General features: G+C 36.3%; 1 protein-coding gene across 2 annotated transcripts in view; it reads left to right on the top strand.

Moving 5' to 3' along the window:
* The window catches only part of MED27 (mediator complex subunit 27), a 303253-nt gene that overhangs the window by 198663 nt on the left and 77306 nt on the right, over nucleotides 1–27284 (top strand). For both annotated transcript variants that reach the window (XR_012486892.1, XM_074293936.1), the window contains exon 5: nucleotides 22468–22575. Coding sequence is in view for 1 of the 2 variants with exons in the window: in XM_074293936.1 (XP_074150037.1) it covers nucleotides 22468–22575 (108 nt within the window). In the remaining variant the exon portion in view is untranslated. The remainder of the gene's footprint in view (nucleotides 1–22467; nucleotides 22576–27284) is intronic.

Here is a 27284-nt window from a genome sequence, read left to right as displayed (position 1 = left end):
TATTAACTTTAAAGGATAATAAAGTTCTAGAACATGGTTGTTGAATAGGCTTCATTGAATTCTTGGAAGGGGGGCATGAAAAATGCATGGCAGAGATGTGAGATCCAACAAAGCCAGTTTTATGTGAAGCATGCTTCAAATCAAGAAAATTTGCCAGTATTTTCATGGGTCCGCTGAGGAAAACTTATTGAGGTTATGATGGAGGGAACACTGCCCACACTAGGGAATCAAGATAAAGTGGTTTTGATGAGAGTTAGGTAAGGGGTACCTAGATGAAATTAGGTATAACTGAGGTCTAGTGGCAGGTTTGGGGTACAGGGAATCAAATGGAGCTCCCCTGAAACCCCTTTGGATTCAGCGCAAGGATACAGAGTTAAATGAGGTCTAGTAGTGGCGCAAGAGTCCTCTGTAAAGGAACTTACAGACCCGAAAACCTAGATTGATAAAAAATGTTTTATTGTGGGGTTTGGAAGTAAGATTGAAAGGTAGAAAGACACCAGGGCCAGGGCTGGCACTGGGCGGACAGGAACCTTTGGCATAGCCGGCATATGCTATGTTTGGGGCTCCTGCAAAGAGTGGGCTCCAGGGTTCCCCTTTTTATAATGGGGGCTTTTAGTGATCTTGAAGGTGAGTGGAGTCCCAGGTTGGCTCCTGGCTGGTTTCTGCCAGGGTTAGAATTGAATAGAATTCAATGGGTTTTTAGATAAGGAATTGTTTGTGCTGGGAGTGGGGGTTGGGGAAACCTGAGCAGATCATTAGAGTGGGGGCTGGGACAGCCCAGGTTAGCTCAGATCCTGTGAGGGCTGGGAAAACCAGATATCTCCCATTGGGATTCATGGGGGCTGGGAATTAGAAAGGAATCTTAACCCATATCATTTTATCCTTTTATCTTGGTGGGACTAGTTATGTCCAGGACCACTCCAAATAAGTGGTTTCATTCAACTGGAAATCTAGGCCTGAGGACAGCAATCTCATTCAACTGAAATTTCAGTCTCAAATCTCTTTTAAAAGAGCAACTTTGGGGCTCAAAGCAGGGCCATGCCAGGCCAAGGGACTTCTCCTTGGCATAGCTGCCTTTGAGGACCACCTGCCCACTGAGAAAACACCCTTTTCTCAGCATTAACACCTCTTTATCTCTCTGCCAGGATTTCTCTGTTAGTCCTTTACTTCTCTTTTGGGACCTTGCCACTGAGGAAGTCAGCCTACGTCTTAGCAAAAGCTGACTTCCCAGTGCCAGTAAACTTCTTTTTGCCAGTCTAACTTTTTGGGGTTTGTAAATTAATTTACAAAGAATCTGTGCTGACCAGAAGGGGTTCCCACAACTCTCTGCCCTGCGCCAAACCTCATCAGTTATGGACAGGAGTCACACAGTAGGAAAAGACATGGATGAGTTGCATGAAGAGTACTTATATCTGTGAATGGATGAAATCCATCTAAATATTTGGAAGGGAATATAGATACTTTGTGTAATGTACTTAAATAGAGTGTTGTGCATTTGCAATTAGTAGACCTGGGTTTAAATCTTATTTAAAGGCCATGGAAAAGCTATTTAACCAGAATTTCCTCAAATGAAAAGTCTCTTCCTACTCTAAAATCCATGATCTTATGCCTGTTCTTGCTGAACATTATTGATTTAGTATAAATAGGGAATCTACATTCAAACTTCACAAAGCATATACTTAAAATATCAGTTATTATTATCATTATCATTGTTGTTTTTATCCTCAATAAGCTTTTCAAGTCAACAAACATTTTTATTAAGTGTTTCATATGTCCAAATATTGTGATAAGTGCTGGAATTACAAAGGAATACTCCAAAAAAAAAAAAAAAACCCAAAAACCCAGCCCCTGCTTTCAATGATCTCATAGTTTAATGGAGGAAGCAACATTCAAATAAATATGGGCAAATAAGATAAAAAGAAAATAAAATCTAATTTAATCATAGAGGGAAACATTTAAAGGAATCAGCAAAAAGCTACTTATAAAAGATAGGATTCTAGTTGGGACCTGGGACCTTAAGAAAACTAGGAAAGCAAAAATACAAGGATAAAGGAGAGAATTCATGGCATGAGAAACAGCCAGTGAAAATTCATAGTGCCAAGAGGTGGAGTGTCTTATGCATTTAATATTAAGAAAGTCAGGCATCAATTTCAGAATACATGGGAGGGAATAAGGTAAAACAAAGAAGAATGATAGGAAAGGGAGGGCAAGTTATGACATTCGTTATTCTATTAAGTTTATTTTCAGGATATATTATTTTTCCAATTACAAATAAAGATGATTTTCAATAGTTCATTTTTGTAAAAATTTGAGTTCTTTTTTTTCTCCCTCTCTCCCTTACTTGATCCTACCCCAAGACAGCAAGCAAATTGATAAAAGATTATACATTTAATAATCAATTTTAAACATATTTCCATATGAGTCATAGTGGAAAAGAAAAAACAGAACAAAGGGGTAAAAACATGAAAAAATAACAATAAATGAAAATAATATGCTTCAATCCACACTCAGTCTCCATATTTCTCTGAATGCAGATGCATTTTCCAATCAAAGTCTATTGGAACTGTCTTGGATCTCTGTATTGCTGAGAAGAGCTAAGTAGATCATCGCACAGTCTTACTGTTACTGTGTACAATGTTTTCATTGTTCTGTTCATTTCAGAATCAGTTCATGTAAATCTTTCCAGACTTTTCTAAAATCAGCCTGCTCATCATTTCTCATGCAACTCATACACCATAACTAATTCAGCCATTTTTCAATTGATGGGCATCTCTTTAATTTCCAATTCCTTCCCATTATAAAAAGAGCTGCTATACACATTTTTGCACATGTGAGTCCTTTCCCCTCTTTTATAATCTTTTTGGGAAACAAACCCAGTAGTGGCACTGCAAGATCAAGAGTATGCATAGTTTTATAACCCTTTGAATATAGTTCCAAATTGATCTACAGGATGGCTGGATCAATTATGATATTCTTTAAAAGCCAAGCAGAGAATTTTATGTTTGATTCTTGAGGCAATAGGATGCCATTGTAGTTTATTGCATAGGCATCTGACATAGTCTGATCTTCACATTATACAAAGACTAGTTGAGTAGAGAATTGGACTGGAATGGGGAAAAATTTGAGGCTAGGAGACCAATAATAAAAGACTATTCTGATTGCCCAGATATGAAGTTTTGGGGGCCTGTGCTAAGATAGAGACAATATCAGAGAGTTTTTAAAAGTGATATATGAATATAGCAGTGTTGAAGACTTGATTAGCTAAGGAGGATATGAAAGTGAAGAGATGAAGATGAACCTAGGTTATGAGTGTGAGAAGCTGACGAGGAATGTAGGTACTGAGTATAGATGGTGATTTCAAAGTGTTTAGTCTTTAGAAAAAAGATAATACAATAACAGAGTTGAATACATCAGGTAAGCGTTTTTTTTTTTGTTTTTTTTTTTTTTGTTTTTTTTTTAATTTTATAATTATAACATTTTTTGACAGTACATATGCATGGGTAATTTTTTACAACATTATCCCTTGCACTTACTTCTATTCAGATTTTTTCCCTTCCTCCCCCAACCCCCTCCCCCTGATGGCAAGCAGTCTTATATATGTTAAATATATTACAGTATAATTTAGATACAATATATGTGTGTAGAACCGAATTTTTTGTTGCACAAGAAGAATTGGATTCAGAAGGTAAAAATAACAGTTTACATTCATTTCCCAGTCCTTTTCTGGATGTAGCTGGTTCTGTCCATCATTAATCAATTGGAATTGGATTAGCTCTTCTCTATGTTGAAGAAATCCACTTCCATCAGCATACATCCTCGAACAGTATCATTGTTGAAGTGTATAATGATCTTCTGGTTCTGCTCGTTTCACTCAGCATCAGTTGATGTAAGTCTCTCCAAGCCTCTCTGTATTTCTCCTGTTGGTCATTTCTTATAGAACAGTAATATTCCATAACATTCATATACCATAGTTTACCCAACCATTCTCCAATTGATGGACATCCATTCATCTTCCAGCTTCTAGCCACTATGAAAAGGGCTGCCACAAACATTTTGGCACATACAGGACCCTTTCCCTTCTCTAGTAGTTCCTTGGGGTATAAGCCCAGTAGTAGTATGGCTGGGTCAAAGGGTATGCACATTTTGATAACTTTTTGGGCATAATTCCAGATTGCTCTCCAGAATGGTTGGATTCTTTCACAACTCCACCAACAATGCATCAGTGTCCCAGTTTTCCCACAGCCCCTCCAACATTCATCGTTATTTGTTCCTGTCATTTTAGCCAATCTGACAGGTGTGTAATGATACCTCAGAGTTGTCTTAATTCGCATTTCTCTGATCAATAGTGATTTGGAACACTCTTTCATATGAGTGGAAATAGTTTTAATTTCATCATCTGAAAATTGTCTGTTCATATCCTTTGACCATTTATCAATTGGAGAATGGCTTGATTTCTTATAAATTAAAGTCAATTCTCTGTATATTTTGGAGATGAGGCCTTTATCAGAACCTTTAACTGTAAAAATTTTTTCCCAATTTGTTACTTCCCTTCTAATCTTATTTGCATTAGTTTTGTTTGTGCAGAAACTTTTTAATTTGGTGTAATCAAAATGTTCTATTTTGTGATCAATAATGGTCTCTAGTTCTCCCTTGGACACAAACTCCTTCCTCCTCCACAAGTCTGAGAGGTAAACCATCCCATGTTCCTCCAATTTATTTATGATTTCGTTCTTTATGCCTAAATCTTGGACCCATTTTGATCTAATCTTAGTATGTGGTGTTAAATGTGGGTCCATGCCTAGTTTCTGCCATACTAATTTCCAGTTTTCCCAGCAGTTTTTGTTAAATAATGAATTCTTATCCCAAAATTTGGGATCTTTGGGTTTGTCAAAGATTAGATTGCTATTTTTATTCACTATCTTGTCCTGTGAACTTAACCTATGCCACTGATCAACTAGTCTATTTCTTAGCCAATACCAAATGGTTTTGGTGACTGTTGCTTTATAATATAGCTTTAAATCAGGTACACTTAGACCACCTTCCTCTGACTTTTTTTTCATTAGTTCCCTTGCAATTCTCGACCTTTTATTCTTCCATATGAATTTTGTTGTTATTTTTTCTAGGTCATTAAAATAGTTTCTTGGGAGTCTGATTGGTATAGCACTAAATAAATAGATTAGTTTGGGGAGTATTGTCATCTTTATTATATTCGCTCGGCCTATCCAAGAACATTGAATGTCTTTCCAATTATTTAAATCTGACTTTATTTTTGTGGCAAGTGTTTTGTAATTTTGCTCATATAATTCCTGACTCTCCTTTGGTAGATATATTCCCAAATATTTGATACTATCGACTGTTATTTTGAATGGAATTTCTCTTTGTATCTCTTGCTGTTGGATTGTGTTGGTAATGTATAAAAATCCTGAGGATTTATGTGGATTTATTTTGTATCCTGCGACTTTGCTAAAATTCTGAATTATTTCTAATAGCTTTTTAGCAGAGTCTTTGGGGTTCTCTAAGTATACCATCATGTCATCTGCGAAAAGTGACAATTTGATTTCTTCATTTCCTACTCTAATTCCTTGGATCTCTTTCTCGGCTCTTATTGCCAAGGCTAGAGTTTCTAGTACTATATTGAATAGTAATGGTGATAGTGGGCAACCTTGTTTCACTCCTGATCTTACAGGGAAAGGTTCTAGTTTATCACCATTACATATGATGTTTACTGAAGGTTTTAAATATATGCTCCTTATTATTTTAAGGAATAGTCCATTTATTCCTATACTCTCAAGCGTTTTTAGTAGGAATGGATGTTGGATTTTATCAAATGCCTTTTCTGCATCTATTGAGATGATCATATGGTTTTTATTAATTTGATTATTAATATGGTCAATTATACTAATAGTTTTCCTAATATTAAACCATCCCTGCATTCCTGGTATAAATCCCACTTGGTCATAGTGTATTATCCTGGGGATGATTTTCTGAAGTCTATTTGCTAATATCTTATTTAAGATTTTAGCATCAATATTCATTAAGGAAATTGGTCTATAGTTTTCTTTCTCAGTTTTCGATCTACCTGGTTTAGGTATCAGTACCATGTCTGTGTCATAGAAGGAATTTGGTAGGACTCCTTCAATCCCTATTTTTTCAAATAGTTTACATAGCATTGGAGTTAGTTGTTCTTTAAATGTTTGGTAGAATTCACCTGTAAATCCATCTGGTCCTGGGGACTTTTTCTTAGGAAGTTGGTTAATAGCTTGGTCTATTTCTTTTTCTGAGATGGGACTATTTAAACTACTTACTTCTTCCTCTGTTAATCTGGGCAAGCTATATTTTTGAAGGTATTCTTCCATTTCATTTAAGTTATCGAATTTATCGGCATAAAGTTGAGCAAAGTAGCTCCTAACTATTGTTCTAATTTCCTCTTCATTAGTGGTGAGTTCACCCTTTTCATTTTCAAGACTATCAATTTGCTTTTTCTCTTTCCTTTTTTTAATCAGGTTTACTAAGGGTTTGTCTATTTTGTTGGTTTTTTCATAAAACCAACTCTTAGTTTTATTAATTAATTCAATAGTTTTTTTACTTTCAATTTTATTAATCTCACCTTTTATTTTTTGAATTTCAAGTTTTGTGTTTGTCTGGGGGTTTTTAATTTGTTCCTTTTCTAGCAATTTTAGTTGTAAACCCAATTCGTTGACCCTCTCTTTCTCTATTTTAAGCAAGTAGGCCTCTAGAGATATAAAACTTCCCCTAATTACTGCTTTGGCTGTATCCCACACATTTTGGTATGATGTCTCATTATTGTCATTTTCTTGGGTGAAGTTATTAATTATGTCTATGATTTGCTGTTTTACCCAATCATTCTTTAGTATAAGATTATTTAGTTTCCAATTATTTTTTGGTCTATTTTCCCCTGGCTTTTTATTAAATGTTATTTTGATTGCATTATGGTCTGAAAAGGATGCATTTACTATTTCTGCCTTACTGCATTTGATTTTGAGGTTTTTATGCCCTAGTATATGATCAATTTTTGTATAGGTTCCATGAACTGCTGAGAAGAAAGTATATTCCTTTCTGTCTCCATTTAGCTTTCGCCAAAGATCTATCATATCAAACTTTTCTAGTATTCTATTTACCTCTTTGACTTCTTTCTTATTTATTTTGTGGTTTGATTTATCTAATTCTTAGAGTGCAAGGTTGAGATCTCCCGCTATTATAGTTTTGCTATCTATTTCCTCTTGCAGCTCTCTTAATTTCTCTTTTAAGAATTTAGATGCTGCACCACTTGGTGCATACATGTTTAATATTGATACTGCTTCACTATTGATGCTTCCCTTTAGCAGGATATAATGCCCTTCCTTATCTCTTTTAATTAGATCAATTTTTGTTTTTGCTTGATCTGAGATGAGGATGGCTACTCCTGCTTTTTTGGTTTTGCCTGAAGCATAATAGATTCTGCTCCACCCTTTTACTTTTAGTTTGAATGTCTCATCCTGTTTCAGGTGTGTTTCCTGTAAACAACATATAGTAGGATTCTGACTTTTAATCCAGTCTGCTAACTGCTTCCTCTTTATGAGGCAGTTTGCCCCATTCACATTTATGGTTAGAAGGACTAATTCTATATTGCTTGCCATCCTATTAACCCCTGCTTATGCTTTTCCCCTTTCCTTCCCTTTTACCCTCCTATCCAGTATTAAACTGGTAAACACCACTTGCTTTTCACAGCCCTCCCTTTTTAGGATCCCTCCCCCACCTTAAAGATCCTCCCCTTATTTTACCCCTTTTCCTCGAAATTACTGTATTCCCTTCCCCTTAGCTTACTCCTTCCCTTTCACTTTTCAATGAAGTGGAAGAAGTTTCACCATAAATCGAATATGTCTATTGATACACGCTATGTTCATCTCCCTCCTTTCTTTCTCTCAGATATAATAGGTTACCTTTGCCTCTTCATGAGATGTAGTACCACCACTTTGTACTTTTTTATGATATAATCTCCTATCCACCTCTATTTTCTAAGACAAATTGTACATATGTTCTTTACATATTTTTTTGACAGAAGTATAGTTCTCAAGATTTCTTTTTACCTTTTTTAGAAGTCTCTTGAGTTCTGTATTTGAAGATCAAACCTCTTATGTAGGTCTGGTTTTTTCATCAAAAATAGATGGAATTCATTTATTTCGTTAAATGTCCATCTTCTTCCCTGGAAAACGATGCTCATTCTTGCTGGGTAAGTTATTCTTGGCTGCATACCAAGTTCCTTAGCCTTTCGGAATATCATGTTCCAGGCCCTGCGTTCTTTTAATGTGGACGCTGCTAGATCCTGTGTTATCCTTATTGTGGATCCTCCATATCTGAATTGTTTTTTTCTAGCAGCTTCCAATATCTTTTCCTTTGTCTGATGGTTCTTGAACTTGGCCACTATATTTCTTGGCGTTTTGATTTTAGGGTCCCTTTCAGTAGGTGATCGATGAATTTTCTCAATGTCTATTTTACCCTCTGTTTCCAGAACGTCTGGGCAGTTCTCTTTGATAATTTCCTCGAAAATGGTGTCCAAGCTCTTTTTTTCCTCCCATTTTTCAGGGAGTCCGATTATTCTCAAATTGTCTCTCCTGGATCTGTTTTCCAGGTCTGTTGTCTTTCTGGTAAGGTACTTGACAGTCTTTTCAATTGTTTCATTTCTCTGGTTTTGCTTGACTCCCTCTTGGTTTCTCCTTGAGTCATTCATTTCTACTTGTTCCAGTCTAATTTTCAATGATGTATTTTCTTCACTCACTTTTTTTATATCTCTTTGTAATTGTCCAATTGAGTTTTTATCTTCTATGGAATTTTTTTCCATTTTATCCATTTTATTTTTTAGAGAGCTGATTTCTTTTTCCAGCTCACTAATCCTGTTTTCCTTGGAGTTGTTTACCTTTTCCAGCTCACTAATCCTGTTTTCCTTGGAGTAGTTTACCTTTTCCAGCTCACTAATCTTGTTTCTCAATGATTTGATTTCTTTATCCACTCTGTCTTTGAATGCATGGGATGACTTCTCCAGGCTCTCTTGCCAAGCTTCCCTTTCCTTTTCCCATCTCTCTTCCAGCTCTCTTGTGAGAGCCTTTTTGATTTCCTCTATGAGGTTCTTTTGTATTGAGGGGCAGCTTATATCCCTCCCAGGGGATTCATCTGGGGACAGTCTGTTCCTAGTCTCCTCAGCATTTGAAGTCTGCTCCCTCTCCACACAAAAGCTGTCAATGGTTAGAGCCCTTTTGAATTTTTTATTCATTTTGTCAGAATCAAAGAAAACAAACTGACAAGAGAAGCAATTGGTCTGTTTTGCGGGGGATAGGGCTGGATGTTATTAATGGGCTTCCTCTACAAACTGGGGATAGGGCAGCAGAGAGCCACTAACAGAACAGCAATGACTGTACTGAGTCTGCGCTCTGAGGTTCTGAGAACGCACCGAGTCAGTCCAGGTGGGGGTTGGGGGTGGCCGGGCTCTGAGAGACGCTGGCTTTCTGGAGCTTTAATCTTCACCTCCGGTGTTTACACCCTCTCTGCTGCTCCTGGCTTGCTGCCAAGAAGGAGCATCCACACTGGGGCAAAAGCCTTTTCGCAGAAACTGCAGAGATCACACCCCTCCCCCTCCGGTCTGAGCTGTGTGAGCTGCCTGTCTTGCTCTGGCTGTCTGCCCTCAGTCTGCGCCCAGTCTGATTGACCCTCCCCCGAACAAACACAGACCTTTTCTGGCGACTTTCAAGGATGTCTTCTCTTGGTGATAATTTGTGGATTTCTTTCTGGGTCAAGCATTAAGTCAGAGGCTTGTCATGAAGTAAGTTCTGAGAGAAAGCGAGGAGCTCAAGCAGCTGTCTGCCTCCACGCCGCCATCTTAGCCGGAAGTCCCAGGTAAGCGTTTTTTGAGAATAAAGTAGACATGGGCATGTGTGTAGGCAATTGGAAAGCTGCCAATAGACAGAGAAATTGGATATTAGTAAGAAAGTGGAGATGATAGAGGCATCAGTTTGCTGGGGAAAACAGAATATAGCAGGATACTTATATATACATAAGAGAGAGATTTGCCTTGGCAAGGAGAAAAGCCACCTCTTCATGCAAGTCAGGGATGAAGGAGGATAGTAGTAGAAGGCATCTAAGTGATTTGAGATGAGGAGGCAGTGATAAGATGGAGTTCTCTGTGAATGGTCTCAATTTTTACTGAAATATTGGCAAGATTTTCAACTGAGAGGTTGGAAAGAGAAGCCAAGGGAGATTTGAGGAGAAATGGAAATGTTTGTAAGAGCCACTGTGGTGAATGGGATAGTAAATTGATTAGGGAGACATAAAAGGATTGTCTTGCTGAAGGGCCAGCCTATTTGAGATTATGTCATATAAATTTGTAGTGGTATCAGTCAGCAAGGTTTCATATTATTCTCCAGATTCATTCAGAAGTATGAGAGTAAGAGTGAAGACAGGCATGTGAATACTTCTACAGAAGTTCCCAAAGGAACGTAGAAACTTGTCAAAATGTATATTTGGAGCCAACATTAATAACTATAGAATAGTTTATAGGGGATCAACAAAGTAAAGAAGAAGTGCCAAGTATCTAATTTCAGATCATAGATCTAGGGTTGACTGAGGAAAAGACCTGCACCTAAGGTTAGCATTCAAAGGCAAAGAGTAGTCCATCGTACTAGGCTGTATTCTAAACAAGAAGCATATTCAGAAATAAGCAGCAACTTTGTGGCACAAACCCCAGGAACAAAATGAGACCTTGGTTACAGCTTCCAGCCCAGTGTGAAGCCTGCCAAGGACAAACTAGGGCAGAAATCCCAGACCAAAGAGAAGCTTATGGTGCTGTTACTCTGAACCAGCACAGCTTTCTGATAGAACTGACTGATAGTAACTAGGTCCAGCAGCACTTTATTGGAAGTCCAAATGGACAAGTCCATGGGGCCTGTTGCATATTCCAAACCCACCCAGGTCAAGAACTTGCAGTGCTTCAACAAGGGGAGCAGTAATCAGAATTTACCCTGCATCAGACTACTTTGGAAACACTGAAAACTTGCAGGTCCTCAGGTTGGGTTGTCCCTGAGATGTTGGCAAAGCACAATATTTAGCAATCCAAAAGCATCAATATGACTTACCCAGAATTATATTGAGCCTAACTCTAACTTAACATCCAAAGTCAAGAAGTAGTTTAAAAGAATAAGCAAACAAAAAAACAATGTCACCATAAAAAGCTATTACGGTGACAAGAGATACTTAAGATACAAATACAGAAGGAAATGTCTCAAAAAACATTTACAAGCAGGCACCACCTCTAAGAAAAACATCACTTGAGAACAAATTCTTTCTTTTTTTTTTTTAATTTTTTATTATATATTTTTTTATAATATTATCCCTTGTATTCCTTTTTCCAAATTATCCCCCCCTCCCTCCACTCCCTCCGCCCGATGACAGGCAATCCATACATTTTACATGTGTTACAATATAACCTAGATACAATATATGTGTGTAAATACCATTTTCTTGTTGTACAATAAGCATTAGATTCCGAAGGTATAAGTAACCTGGGTAGATAGACAGTAGTGCTAACAATTTACATTCACTTCCCAGTGTTCCTTCTCTGAGTGTAGCTACCTCTGTCCATCATTAATCAAATGGAAGTGAGTTGGCTCTTCTTTATGTTGAAGATTTCCACTTCAATCAGAGTATGTCTTCATACAGTATTGTTGTTGAAGTGTACAGTGATCTTCTGGTTCTGCTCATTTCACTCAGCATCAGTTGATTTAAGTCTCTCCAAACCTCTCTGTATTCCTCCTGTTGGTCATTTCTTACAGAGCAATAATATTCCATAACCTTCATATACCATAATTTACCCAACCATTCTCCAACTGATGGACATCCATTCAACTTCCAGTTTCTAGCCACTACGAAAAGAGCTGCCACAAACATTTTGGCACATACAGGTCCCTTTCCACTCTTTAGTATTTCTTTGGGATATAAGCCCAGTGTAGCACTGCTGGGTCAAAAGCTATGCACAGTTTGATAACTTTTTGGGCATAGCTCCAAATTGCTCTCCAGAATGGCTGGATTCTTTCGCAACTCCACCAACAATGTATCAGTGTCCCAGTTTTCCCACATCCCCTCCAACATTCATCATCATTTGTTCCTGTCATCTTAGCCAATCTGACAGGTGTGTAGTGGTATCTCAGAGTTGTCTTAATTTGCATTTCTCTGATCAGTAGTGATTTGGAACACTCTTTCATGTGAGTGGATATAGTTTCAATTTCTTCATCTGAGAATTGTCTGTTCATATCCTTTGACCATTTATCAATTGGAGAATGGTTCAGTTTCTTATAAATCAGGGTCAGTTCTCTATATATTTTGGAAATGAGACCTTTGTCAGAACCTTTAACTTTAAAAATATTTTCCCAATTTGTTACTTTCCTTCTAATCTTGTTTGCATTAGTATTATTTGTACAGAAACTTTTTAGTTTGATGTAATCAAAATCTTCTATTTTGTGATCAATAATGATCTCTAGTTCTCCTCTGGTCATAAATTCCTTCCTCCTCCACAAGTCTGAGAGGTAGATTATCCTCTGTTCCTCTAATCTATTTATTATCTCCCTCTTTATGCCTAAATCATGGACCCATTTTGATCTTATCTTGGTATATGGTGTTAAGTGTGGATCCATATCTAATTTCTGCCATACTAATTTCCAGTTTTCCCAACAGTTTTTTCCAAATAATGAATTTTTATCCCTAATGTTGGTATCTTTGGGTTTGTCAAAGATTAGATTGCTATAGATGTGCCCTTTTTTGTCCTTTGTATCTAATCTGTTCCACTGATCTACCGGTCTATTTCTTAGCCAATACCAAATGGTTTTGGTGACTGCTGCTATATAATATAGCTTTAGATCAGGTACACTTAGACCACCTTCCTCTGAGTTTTTTTTCATTAGTTCCCTTGCAATTCTCGACCTTTTATTCTTCCATATGAATTTTGTTGTTATTTTTCCTAGGTCATTGAAATAGTTTCTTGGGAGTCTGATTGGTATAGCACTAAATAAATAGATTAGTTTGGGGAGTATTGTCATCTTTATTATATTCACTCGGCCTATCCAAGAGCACTGAATGTCTTTCCAATTATTTAAATCTAACTTTATTTTTGTGGCAAGTGTTTTGTAATTTTTCTCATATAATTCCTTTCTTTTCTTTGGTAGATGGATTCCCAAATACTTTATACTCTCAACATTTGTTTGGAATGGAATTTGTCTTTGTATCTCTTGCTGTTGCATTTTGTTAGTGATATATAAAAATGCTGAGGATTTATGTGGATTTATTTTGTATCCTGCCACTTTGCTGAAATTTTGAATTATTTCTAGTAGCTTTTTAGCAGAGTCTTTGGGGTTCACTTGAGAACAAATTCAAATGGAATTCCTGAAAAAGTTGATGGGTTTTTTTAAGTATTAATTTTTTTGTGTGAATGAAAGCATATTCAAGGGAAAAAATAGAAGAGAGGTAAAAGTTATAGAAGAAAGAATTAAAAAGGGAATTAATCGTTTGGCAGAAGAGGAAGAAAACTTTGCCCAATTAGAAGCTGATGATTTCATAAGACAACAAGAAAAATTAAAGTCAAAATTCTAAGGTGCAGTGAAAAAGAAAATGCAAAATATATTCTAGCAAAAAACAACAGGATTTTAAATCTGAAAGCCATGAACAAAAAAGTACTTACATATCTTAATTCAAGAAATCAAAAAACTAAGACGTCTTAGAACCAGAATGTAAAATGGAAATAAAACATATTTACCAGTCTCTTCCTAAAAGAAATTCTCAAGTGAAAACTTTCAGGAACATTATAGCAAAACTCTAGAGTTCCAATCAGAAAAAAAGTAATGGAGAAATACATCAGGTAAGAGTTTTTTGAGAATAAATTGGGAAGAAGCCAATAGACCTAGAAATTGGAGATTAGTGAGAAAGTGGAGATGATAGAGGAGTGGCCAGAAAGAAAGTATTCAAATTACCAAGGCAAAATCACATATTACTTAACAATCATCACTTCAAGGAATGGAGAACTTAGAATATGATGTTCTGGAAAACAGAGGATGGGATATAGGCTTACAACTGAGAAAAACTTGACAAAATAGAATATAATCTTATGGGGAGAAATAGATCTTTGATGAAATAAAGGACTTCCAAACATTCCTAATGAAAAGGCCAAGAGTTGCCTAGAGTTTTGAAGTACAATTACAGGAATTAAGAGAAATATAGGAAGGTCATCATGAATCAATTAAAAGAAATAAGAATAAATTCTTTACATTTGAATATAGTTGATACTCTTGTTGCATCTGAATTCTCTTATCAAGGGCCCTGAAGGAAGTTGAGTTACAGAGGGCTGGCAAATAGTCCTCATGTTTCATTTCCTTCCTTCCTTCCTTCCTTCCTTCCTTCCTTCCTTCCTTCCTTCCTTCCTTCCTTCCTTCCTTCCTTCCTTCCTTCCTTCCTTCCTTCCTTCCTTCCTTCCTTCCTTCCTTCCTCCCTTCCTTCCTTCCTCCCTCCCTTCCTTCCTTCCTCCCTTCCTTCCTTCCTTCCTTCCTTCCTTCCTTCCTTCCTTCCTTCCTCCCTCCCTCCCTCCCTCCCTCCCTCCCTTCCTCCCTCCCTACCTTCCTCCCTTCCTCCCTCCCTACCTTCCTCCCTCCCTCCCTTCCTCCCTCCCTCCCTTCCTCCCTTCCTCCCTTCCTCCCTCCCTCCCTTCCTCCCTTCCTCCCTCCTTCCCTCCCTTCCTCCCTCCCTCCCTTCCTCCCTCCCTTCCTTCCTCCTTCCCTCCCTTCCTCCCTCCCTCCCTTCCTCCCTCCCTCCCTTCCTCCCTCCCTTCCTTCCTCCTTCCCTTCCTTCCTCCCTCCCTCCCTTCCTCCCTCCCTTCCTCCCTCCCTTCCTTCCTTCCTTCCTTCCTTCCTTCCTTCCTTCCTTCCTTCCTTCCTTCCTTCCTTCCTTCCTTCCTTCCTTCCTTCCTTCCTTCCTTCCTTCCTTCCTTCCTTCCTTCTATTCTAAGCAAAATAAACTCTTAAGGATGTACACTTGTATCTCTTTTTGAATAGGCAAAAAAATTAGAAACCAAAAGCACACCTATCAATTAGAGAAAAACTGAACAAACCATGATATAAAAATGCAATGGAATATTAATATAAGTATAAGAAAATATGTAGGGATAAGTTAGAAAAACTGGGATGACTTATATGAACTAATGCTCAGGGAAGTGAGCACAACCAGGAAAATAACTTAGAAAAAGCCAACAATTGGAATAGCTAGATGGCACAGTGCATAGAATATTGGCCCTGAAGTCAAGAGGACCTGAATTCAAATGTAGCTTTAGACACATAACACTTACTAGCCATGTGACCCTGGGCAAGTCACTTAACACCATGTGAGAAAAAAGGCAACAAATTCATAAAGACAAATAACTTTGATCAGGGCAATGACCAACCAGGATTCAAAGGACTCATGATGAAATATATGACTACCCACCTTCTAATAATAAGGAAAAAGACTCCTAGTACAATAGGATATCTTTTTTTCATGACCAGTAGAGAAATTTGTTTTACTTAACTCCAAATGATTGTAATAGTTTTGTTTTTCCTTCTTTTCTCTATGGGGTAGTTGGTTAATGTGAAGGAGAGAAGCAGATTTTTGTTACCTTTAAAAAAATACATAAAGAATACTTGTTTTGAAAAAAGAAACTGAGAAAGCATCTTTTGAGCTAGAATTTAGTTTAAATTGTCCTCTCCTTTTCTCCACACTATGAAGAAAATCAAGATTCCCTGCCTCAAGGCCAGGGATTTTTTTTTTTTTTTTAAATGAACTCATTTGGCAGTCTTGTGAAGCCTATGGATCTTTTCTCAGAACAGTGGTTTTAATTATATAAAATAAAATAAGATTGCAAAAGAAAGCAATTTTATTGAAATAGTTAAATTTATTTTAAACCAAGTTCATGGACCCTAGAATTAAGAATTCCTGTTCGAGGCCTACTAAAATAAATGATTCTTCATTTTCCTTATCTATAAATTATTTGTTACCACTTATCTCACTTAGTTGTTGTAGGGAAAACACTTTATAAACTATACATTATTGTATGTTTGGCCTTAGCAAATATTCTTAAAAATTCAAAGACCAAGTTTCTTTTCTCTTTTTTTTCCCTCCCTCTCTCCCTTATTTTCTTATTTCTCTTCTTTTCTCTATTCCTTTCTTTCTTCCTTCCTTCCTCCTTTTGTTGGAGGGCGGCATTCAGTCAGCTAACCTTTATTAGGCACATAATATGTGCATGATATGAAGCTGCTAGGTGACTCAGTAATTAAAGTGCTGGGCCTGGAATTTGAAAGACCTAAGTTTAGATGCAGCTTCCTTCAGCTGCTCATTTGGCTGCATGAACCTGGACAAGTCATTTAATCTCTGTTTGCTTTAATCCACTAGAGAAGAAAATGACAAACCACTCCAGTATCTTTGTCAAGAAAATTTCTCGAACACTATGGCAAAGACCAAGTTTCAGTGTTAAGCTGTGTTTTGTTTTGTTTTGTTTTTTCACATTCATTATTCTCAACTACCAGTACATCTCATTGTTCTTGGCTTTTCTTTGAGTAGTGCTATTGGGAAGCTGTTTGTGATTTCTACTTCTAGATGATCCTTATCTATGTTTTTTTAAATAAACTACCACAATGTGTTTTGATAAACTGAAGTATCTAGAGACTTTCTTCTTCTGGTTTCTCTTTAATAGGCTCATAGCCTAGTGGATAGAGAACTGAACTTGGAATCAGGAAAACCTCCATCAGTCAGCAGATATTTATTAAGCTCTGTGCTAAGGCTGAGAATGCAAGGAAAGATAAAAAACAGCCTCTGCCCTCAAGACGCTCACAGTTTCATAGGAGAAACAACATGCAAACAACTGTACAAGCAGCTTACAGGTGTATAGAGAATAGTCAACAGAGAGAAAGCACTGGAATTAAAAAGGATTGGAAAGGCTTCTTATAGTTGGGACTTGAAGCTAAGGAAGTCAGTAGGCAAAGATAAGGAGAGAGAACATGGGCCAGGCATGGGAAACAGCCAGGGCAGAGCCCTGTGGAGGGTCTTCTTTGCAGAACATTAAGAAGGCCCATGTCACTGGCTTCCCTGGGGTATGTTCAGAAGTGGGGGAAAGGAGGGATTTATGCTGTAAGAAGGCTGGACAAGTGGAGGGAGAAGCTTCAGAGGGTATTTTTTTATTTGATCCTGAAGGCGGTAGAGAACCACTGGTATTTGTGGAATAGGGACTTGGGATGACGATGACATGATTTGAACTGTACTTTTGGGAGTGCTGAGAAGATGGACTGGAGTGGGGAGAGAGTTGGGGCAGGGTGACCATGCTGGGGTGAGATGATGAGGACCTGTGTCAGGATGACACCAAGGGGTGTAAGGAAGACAAAGGAGACAGCTCTTGACAACTGATTACACCCAGGAGTGAGAGATAATGAGGAGCAGAAGGTGACACCTAAGCCTGAGTGACAGTGAGCAGGACCCTCAAATGTAAAAGGTAAGTTAGGAAGGGAAATTGTATGGGGGAAAAGAGAATGAGTTCAGTTTTGATCACATTGAGTTTAAGATGTGTATGGGACATCCATCTCATGCAAGTCTGGAGGTCACCTAAGAGGTTTGAATTACATAAGTAAATTTGAGAATCACCAATATAAAGATGATAATTACTACTATGGGATCTGATGAGATCACCAAATAAAATAGTATATAAAGAGAATATAAGAGGGTCCAAGACAGAGTATCCACAAGAGAGTTATAGTAACAATAGGTAATACTTATTTAGTACTTTAAAGCTTGAATTTTTATTTTATTTTATTAAACCTTTTTATTTTCAAAATATATACATGGATAATTTTTCAACATTGACCCTTGCAAAACCTTGTTTTTTCCATTCCTTCCCTTCTCCTAGATGGCAAGTAATCCAATATATGTTAAACATGTGCAATTCTTCTATACATATTCCACAATTATCACGAAATATCAGATTAAAAAGGGAAAAAATGAGAAAGAAAGAAAACAAAATGCAAGCAAACAACAGCAAAAAGAGTAAGAATGCCATGTTGTAATCCACACTCAGTCCTCACAGTCCCCTCTCTGGGTGTAGATGCCTCTCTTCATCACAAGATCATTAGAACTGGCCTCAGTCGTCTCATTCTTGAAAAGAGTCACTTTCATCAGAATTGATCATCATATAATCTTGTTGTTGCCATGCACAATGATCTCCTAGTTCTGCTCACTTCACTTAACATCAGCTCATTCAAGTCTCTCCAGGTTTCTCTGAAACCATCCTGCTGATCATTTCTTATAGAATAATAATATTCCATAAATTCATATATCATAACTTAATTCAGCCATTCCCCAGCTGATGAGCATCAGTTTCCAGTTCTTTACCCCTACAAAAAGGGCTACCACAAATATTTTTGCATATAGTGGGTCCCTTCCCTCCTTTATGATCTCTTTGGGATACAGATCTAGTAGAGACACTACTGGATTAAACAGTATGCACAGTTATTGCTCTCCAGAATGGTTGGATCCGTTCACAACTCCACCAACAATGTATCAGTGTCCCAATTTTCACACAGCCCCTCCAACATTTGTCATTATTTTTTCTTATCCTCTTAGCCAATTTGACCGGGTAGTGGTACCTCAGAGTTGTCTTAATTTTCATTTCTCTGACCAGTAGTGATTTAGAGCATCTTTTCATATGACTAGAAATAGTTTCTTCATCTGAAAATTATCTGTTCATAGCCTTTGGCCATTTATCAATTGGAGAGTGGCTTGAATTTCTAAAAATTTGAGTTAATTCTCTAGATATTTTAGAAATAAGGCCTTTATCAGAATCCTTGAATGTAAAATTTTTCCCCAGTTTATTGCTTCCCTTCTAATCTTGTCTGCATTAGTTTTGTTTGTGCAAAAACTTTTTAACTTAATATAATCAAAATTATCTATTTTGTATACAACAATGACCTCTAGTTCTTCTTTGATCACAAATTCCTTCCTTCTCCACAGATCTGAGAGGTAAACTATCCTATGTTCTTCTAATTTGTTTATAATATCATTCTTTATGTCTAGATAATAAACCTATTTCGATCTTTTCTTGGTATACAGTGTTAGGTGTAGCTCAATGCCTAGTTTCTGCCATACTAATTTTCAATTTTCCCAGCAGTTTTTGTCAAATAGTGAATTCTTATTCCAAAAGCTGGGTCTTTGGGTTTGTCAAACACTAGATTACTATAGTCATTGACTATGTTGTCCTGTGAATCTGACCTGTTCCACTGATCAGCTACTCTATTTCTTAGCCAATACCAAATGGTTTTGCTGTTTTATACTATAGTTTTAGGTTTGATACAGTTAGGCTACCTTCATTCTTTTTTTTTTTTTTTTTTTTTTTAGAATTTTTTTTCACAGTATATATGCATGAATAATTTTTTTTATAATATCCCTTGTATTCATTTTTCCAAATTATCCCCCCCTCCCTCCACTCCCTCCCCCCATGACAGGCAATCCATACATTTTACATGTGTTACAATAAAACCTAGATACAATATATGTGTGTAAATACCATTTTCTTGTTGCACAGTAAGAATTGGATTCCGAAGGTATAAGTAACCTGGGTAGATAGACAGTAGTGCTAACAATTTACATTCGCTTCCCAGTGTTCCTTCTCTGGGTGTAGTTGTTTCTGTCCATCATTGATCAACTGGAAGTGAGTTGGATCTTCTTTATGTTGAAGATTTCCACTTCAATCAGAGTATGTCTTCATACAACAATGAAGTGTACAGCGATCTTCTGGTTCTATTCATTTCACTCAGCATGAGTTGATGTAAGTCTTTCCAAGCCTCTCTGTATTCCTCCTGCTGGTCATTTCTTACAGAGCAATAATATTCCATAACCTTCATATACCATAATTTACCCAACCATTCTCCAACTGATGGACATCCATTCAACTTCCAGTTTCTAGCTACAACAAAAAGAGCTGCCACAAACATTTTGGCACATACAGGTCCCTTTCCCCTCTTTAGTATTTCTTTGGGATATAAGCCCAATAGCAGCAATGCTGGATCAAAGGTATGCACAGTTTGATAACTTTTTGGGCATAGTTCCAAATTGCTCTCCAGAATGGTTGGATTCTTTCACAACTCCACCAACAATGCATCAGTGTCCCAGTTTTCCCACATCCCCTCCAACATTCATCATTATTTGTTCCTGTCATCTTAGCCAATCTGACAGGTGTGTAGTGGTATCTCAGAGTTGTCTTGATTTGCATTTCTCTGATCAATAGTGATTTGGAACACTCTTTCATGTGAGTGGATATAGTTTCAATTTCATCATCTGAGATTTGTCTGTTCATATCCTTTGACCATTTATCAATTGGAGAATGGTTTGATTTCTTATAAATTAGGGTCAGTTCTCTATATATTTTGGAAATGAGACCTTTATCAGAACCTTTAACTTTAAAAATATTTTCCCAATTTGTTACTTCCCTTCTAATCTTGTTTGCATTAGTATTGTTTGTACAGAAACTTTTTAGTTTCATGTAATCAAAATCTTCTATTTTGTGATCAATAATGATCTCTAGTTCTCCTCTGGTCATAAATTCCTTCCTCCTCCACAGGTCTGATAGGTAGACTATTCTCTGTTCCTCTAATCTATTTATTATCTCATTCTTTATGCCTAAATCATGGACCCACTTTGATCTTATCTTGGTATATGGTGTTAAGTGTGGATCCATATCTAATTTCTGCCATACTAATTTCCAGTTTTCCCAACAGTTTTTTCCAAATAATGAATTTTTATCCCTAATGTTGGTATCTTTGGGTTTGTCAAAGACTAGATTGCTATAGATGTACCCTTTTTTGTCCTTTGTATCTAATCTGTTCCACTGATCGACCGGTCTATTTCTTAGCCAATACCAAATGGTTTTGGTGACTGCTGCTATATAATATAGCTTTAGATCAGGCTACCTTCATTCTTGCAAGCATTTTTCAAAAATAATTTTTTCCTGATTTTATCCTCTAAAACCCCTTTCAAGGTAGGTACTATTGTCATTCCCATCTTAGATGAGAGAATTAGTGAAGCAGGCAGAAGTTAAATGATTTGCTAAGATCATACAGCTAGAAAGTGTGTGAAGCTGGGTTTGAACTCTCTTCTAGGCCTCTCCAGCCAGTGCTATATTCACTATGCTAACTGCCTGCCTTTAGTATGGAAACTAGAGGTGAATGAGCTGTATTTTAAGCTGTTGTCTTCACCTAGCCAGAACATACTCATAATACTTCTTATTTTCCTCCAATTAAACACTGTTTTTTATGCTGCATTAAAAAAGTCTATTTAACGGTTTGAGAACTACATAGAAGAGTAATATAACAGTAGGGCTCTGCCACTTCATTGTATTTTTTTCTTTGATATTTATTTTGCCTCAATTGTCTCATTCATGAAATGGGAATAATAAATGGTTCACTGGGAAGATTATTGAAAAGTTGATACAAGGACAAATTATGCACCTCACTTGAATACTGGAAGTTGATTTTATATTTTTCATTTTCTCTCTTCCAGCAAATATCCATTTATTTTTTCTCTGGAACTCATAACTTCATTTCTTTTTCCTTGGGCCTCTTTTTTATTCACAACCTTGTAGTACAACTGAAAATGTGAAAAGCATTATGGGCATTTCTCAGGATACAATCTTGTAATGATCATAAAAATCAGTTGTTTCCATTTTACCTTTGGATTTATTATTAGAAATCGCATATCTATTCTGACCCTTTTTTTATAAATGAATAGTTCATCTACAAAGTCTATGACATATTCTCTACCTTGTGCTTCCTATGTGCCCCTGAGTATGCATATATGCCCACCTCTCTCTACTGGCAGCCATTATAATCTGGACAGGCTGGCCAAAGGGAACACAGACCTGCTCACTACACCTTGGAGCCCCAGAATTCTCAAGCCTTCCCTTGATGCTTGAATAAAGTAATTTTAAGTCAGATGAAAGAAAGAATTACTTTACACAGTGGGTAGTAAACATATGAGACTCCTTCTCTTGAAAGGTTATGCATGCTGAAAATATAAATAGGCTCAAAATGTGTTTGGCTGAACTAGAATGATTGATCCAGAAGCAATTACTATAGAAATTTGCTGCTATCCCTGAGCTTTTTGGGCCAATGTTAAGAAAGACAACTGGAATTATCTCATAAAACATCCCTTAGTATGACTGTCAAATATTAAGTGGATGGATAGAGCATTAACTTATCTTATTTTCTAAAAGAGACATGCTGAAGTCTGTGATTAACTGAGACAACCGTTGCACTTTATAAATGTGAGATGGTGATCATATTGATGGTGATGTTGGTGGTGGTGGTAATGGTCTTATTATTTGTTTAATCCCACTTTAAATTTTCTCTTGTTTTTATCCATTTTTGATAGGTAACTTTAGGAAAGGTGCTGAAAGTCATTGTGGTCATGAGGAGCCTCTTCATTGATCGAACAATTGTAAAAGGATATAATGAAAATGTATATACAGAAGATGGAAAGGTACGGTGTTATGTTTTGGGGATTTTTAGGGGGCGATTTTTATACACTCACACACAAATAATTTTTTTGTTCAACTCAGGAAAATGTAGTGGATCCTCAGATGAAATGATGAGCAGTCAGTGCTGATCTTTTTGTAAAGTGTATGATTTTACATTTTACACCCTCTGCATGGGTTTTTCATCCTCAAGCTTCTGCTTTTCTTTAAACCCTGCCCTTAGTTGAATTTCTAATTTATCACCTTAGACCCCAGTTGCCTCATTAAACATGTCTTCTGAGGAAACAGATTTTTTTTCCTTAGCCTGGCTGCACATTAATAGCCTATGGTTCAGCCTTTTGCTTTTGCCGGTATCATAAGGAAATTGGGGGTTAGTTTTAAGCACAATTTGAAGATCTTTATTCTTTGAAACTTCCAAGAAGCCCTGAGGATGTTGCATATCTGTAATAATAGCACACACTGAAAATCTGCTATTTAAGAAAGAGAACTTATTTCGGAGTGGATTGTATATGAAAGTTCATCCATCTTGATCTCTAATTTCTTTTTACCAAATCTACCTCCAAATGGTTCAGTAGAATATATCAGAAGGTGAGCCTTACACTAATTGTTTTTCGGAGTGAAATGGGCCCCCCTTTTGGCCCCCCTTTTGAGATATTAGCCCAGCTTGTGCTGGTCACTTTCAGACACCAGCCAGCTCCCTCTCTCTCATGAGCTTTATAAGCTTCTTCCTCTTATAATGATTCCCATTAAAGTAATAAGTTCATTATAGCAAGCCAAGCACTCAGCACCCAAAGGCCATATTATAATGAGGGTAGAATAGTTTTCAAAAAGAAGTGATAGGTATATCATAATGCAGAAATGAGCATATAAGGTAAGGACACGTATGTATAAACATATATTTTTATATATATATATATACACACACACACACACACACACACACATACATTATATATGTATATTATTTGTGTATATGCATGTGTATGTGTGTGTATGTATATATAGCAACTTATTTCCAGGATTCTATCATTGCTCAAGATATTTTGTGAACTCCTTCCTTTTAATTTACCCTCATGTTCTTTTCAGTGTTTTTAAGGGTAGCAATCTTTGAATTTTGGAAACTTTCATACTATTGATTGATTAAGTGGTGTCATGTTGGTTTTGTTCCAGGTATTGCCATGGAAAAGACTTTACTTGTGTGTGTCTTGTAGACTAGTTGAGTTCTAAAGGAATTACAAATGTAGCGGGGTAAATTCCATTTTGTGTATGTGTATATGTCTGTGTGTCTGTGTCTGTGTCTCAAGCTACCATTTCTGCAAAGCCAAAACTAGTGTGAGACACAGTCTGTATCCTTATAAAGGTTATGGTCTAGTTGGAGAGACAAGAAATTAGCACATGGAAAGTTAAATAGCAATATGGAAATGAACTAAACTAGCAGTATGTATAATTTCAAGGTAATAGGTAATGGCAATGGGTTGTCTAGACAAGCCAAACTTAGGAAATAGTGAGGGGCTCAGAGCTCCCAAAGAGAGCAAATTATTCATGAGTGCTTTTGGGGTACTTTAGAAGCAGCTGACCAACTTAGAAGTTAGTGAGGATAAAGTGTCAGAAGTCAGATGATTTCAAGAGAGAAAGACCTGAGTTTGAAGATAAACTCTGCTGCTTAGTTGGACAAATCACCTAAACCCTCTGATTAAACCAGGCCAGTATTTATTAACCCTTTTGGGTATAAAGACTCATTTTAACACCCTCCCCCCAAAAAATAAAAATCCATGGACCCTGATAATTATAATTCTTGTTGATTGAGAGATTTTATGCTGATAAAAAGCTACTTTGAATTCAGAAATGCTTTTAAATGTTTATATTTTATTTATCACAAAAGCATTCATTTGAAAATTATATTAAGTAAAATCTATAATTAGTTTATTCAGGATACAGAATATATGTTGTTCAGTATAAAATACTTTTATTTTGTTGTATCTAAAGACCTAAATGGCAGTTTTTTGTGTGTTTATAGATACTTGGATTTTCTACAGTAACTTGGTAACTTCTTTTCTTATCCAACAGGTTGGGAACAATCAGAAAAAAAAGCTATTTAAGATTCTTTCTAGTTATAAATCCCATAGTACATCTATTTACATAGAAACAATTGATAAATGATATAATTATATGGTAAGTTTCATTGTATAGGTACAGTTATAGCATCAAAGTACAGATAAAATCAATTCCTAATACATTTATTTTACCAGTAGCAGATCTAGTGAAGCTGTTTAAAGTATCTAGTTTTTAAAAAACAAAATAACATAAAGAAGAGGAAATGAATGTCAAAAACACAAAGGATTATTTTTTTGGCAGAAAAAGTTTTGTGTATCAAGAAGATGTACTATTGTCCTTTAAGCATTTTAAAAATAGTCGTTTAAAAATAAGCTTAAGGATAAACAAAGCCAAAATGATTATATGATACTTTTATTTAGCATTTTACAGTTTATTAAACTTTTCTTAATCATTGTCATTTAATCTCCACAGAAACCTTGTCAGATAGTCAGTATGCATGTTATGAGCTTTATTTTACAGATAATGAAACTGAGGCCCATAGAGGTTAATCTCCTCAGCTAGTATGGTCATACAGTTAATAAACAGTGGAGCCAGGATTCTGAATTTCAGAGGCTTTTGTATTATATTTACTTACCTCTCCTAAAGTAGTTCTTTATCAAAAATGAGACTCATAGAAGAAAATAGAAAGGTGACAAAGTAGAAATTAGAGAGAAATGTTCATAAAACACTAAATGTTTAGTCCATATCATTTAGCCCACATTTTACCTATGAAGAGTTGTAGGTAAATAAACCACAAAAGCTTCATATCTACTATGAATAAAAAGTAATTTGTCACAATTCTCATCATACTGAGAGTTATAGAATTGGGAATTTTGCCAAGAAAGTGACTTAAGATGGCCATACCTTTTTTCTCAGAAGTCACACTGCTAGACATATACCCTGAGATTATCAAAGACAGGAAAATCTAATATATATACCAGCATGTTGAAAGCAGCACTTTTTGTAGTTGCAAAGAAATAGAAAAAAAAAAATGCTTTTCATTTAAGGAATGGCTGAATAAAATGTGGTGCCATAAGAAATGATAAATATGAAAAATACAGAGAAGTACAGAAAGACTTAGATTGACTGATCATGATTGTAGCAGAGCCAAGAAAACAATATACACAATGATTAGAACTAGCAACAACTACAAGAAATTGAATATATAATTTAATGATCAACCTTGACCTCAAAGAAGACAGGAAAATGTAGAAGTGAGTGCTGTGGGAGGGAGACATTGCATGTCCCAGCAGATTTGGTGTATGTATTCATGACCTTTGCAAAAGTCCAAACTGTTTTTTTCCCCTCTCCTTTTTTCTTCTTCAAAGGATGGCTCTTTGAGGATGGGAAAGAAGAGGGATAGGCTTGAAAGTGATAATGTATAAAAACAAAAAGATCTCAACTAAAATATTATTTTAAAAAGACCTCTAGAAGGAGGACTGGAAAATGGGTTTATATTTTAACATTCTGAAAACCAGAGGTCTAACTGTACTGAGTCACAAATGTGCTACTTTGTGGTACTAAATCTGGCTTCTGTCTTCTTCTTACATAAATCGATGTCAACCACATCTATGAGCCTAAATGATAACCAGGACTCAAACCTAGAAATAGCAAAACAGACAGACCTGAATTAGTACATTATTTTAAAGTTGCATTAGCCAAATATGATGGAGACTCTGCTCTCAAGTGGCCAGTCTGCCCAAGATCTAATTGTAGCTGACTTGTTTAGTTTCTTCCCTTTCCAAGCACTTTATAGAGTCACCAGGTTTAAGCTGTGGATAAAAATAAAATTCAAGCAGACATTATTAATGATCTATTTTGAGATTTCACACACGTATATTTATAAATTTACATGTTCAAGTGAATTCATGTATTGAAGGATCTGGCACATTCTAAATGATAAGGCAGCATTTTGAAGGAGCTGTTTGAGGTTAAAGGTATTATCTGGAGGTGTTTGGTAGATGGACTATCTACTGAACAAATTGTTTCTTGCACAATCAATTTGATGTCTAAAAAAGATATGTTTGTTTTTTGACTGACTGATTATTCAGGTACTATTTTAATAGTTGCCATTATTGCAAACCCCAACAATATCACAGAATCTTTATCTGGAAAGAACCACAGAAGATATCTAGTCTAGCTTATAACTGAACAGGAAATTTCTCTATAATATGACAAATGTTCATCCAGTTTTCAGTTAAAGACCTCCAGTGATGAGGAGCTTACTACCTCCAGAAGCATCCCATTCCACTTTGGACAATTCTAACTTTGTTTCCTTTTTTCAAGCTGAAATGTGCATTTCTGTACTTTCTACAACTTCTTCCCCTTGATTTCTTGCAGGACCAAGCAGAACAAGGTCTCTTTCTTCCACATTGTAACCCTTTACATAATGGAAAGTAAATGTCCATAATTGTAACATCTCACTTTCCTCTCATATTCTCTTTTTTAGAATATCTGTTCTTTTATAACCTATTTTGCCTATTATTTTTATTACTTATTATAATCTCCAAATCGTCCCTTCCATCCTGGTAATTCCCTTATATCAGCTAGCCAAGGATTATATTTATAGTCATATATGTATAGCCATATACTTTTTTGCAATTGAGTTTATTCCTAATCT

Source organism: Sminthopsis crassicaudata, chromosome 2 (genome assembly GCF_048593235.1).
Source record: "Sminthopsis crassicaudata isolate SCR6 chromosome 2, ASM4859323v1, whole genome shotgun sequence".
NCBI lineage: Eukaryota > Metazoa > Chordata > Mammalia > Dasyuromorphia > Dasyuridae > Sminthopsis > Sminthopsis crassicaudata.
This window is presented reverse-complemented; position numbering and strand designations above follow the sequence as displayed.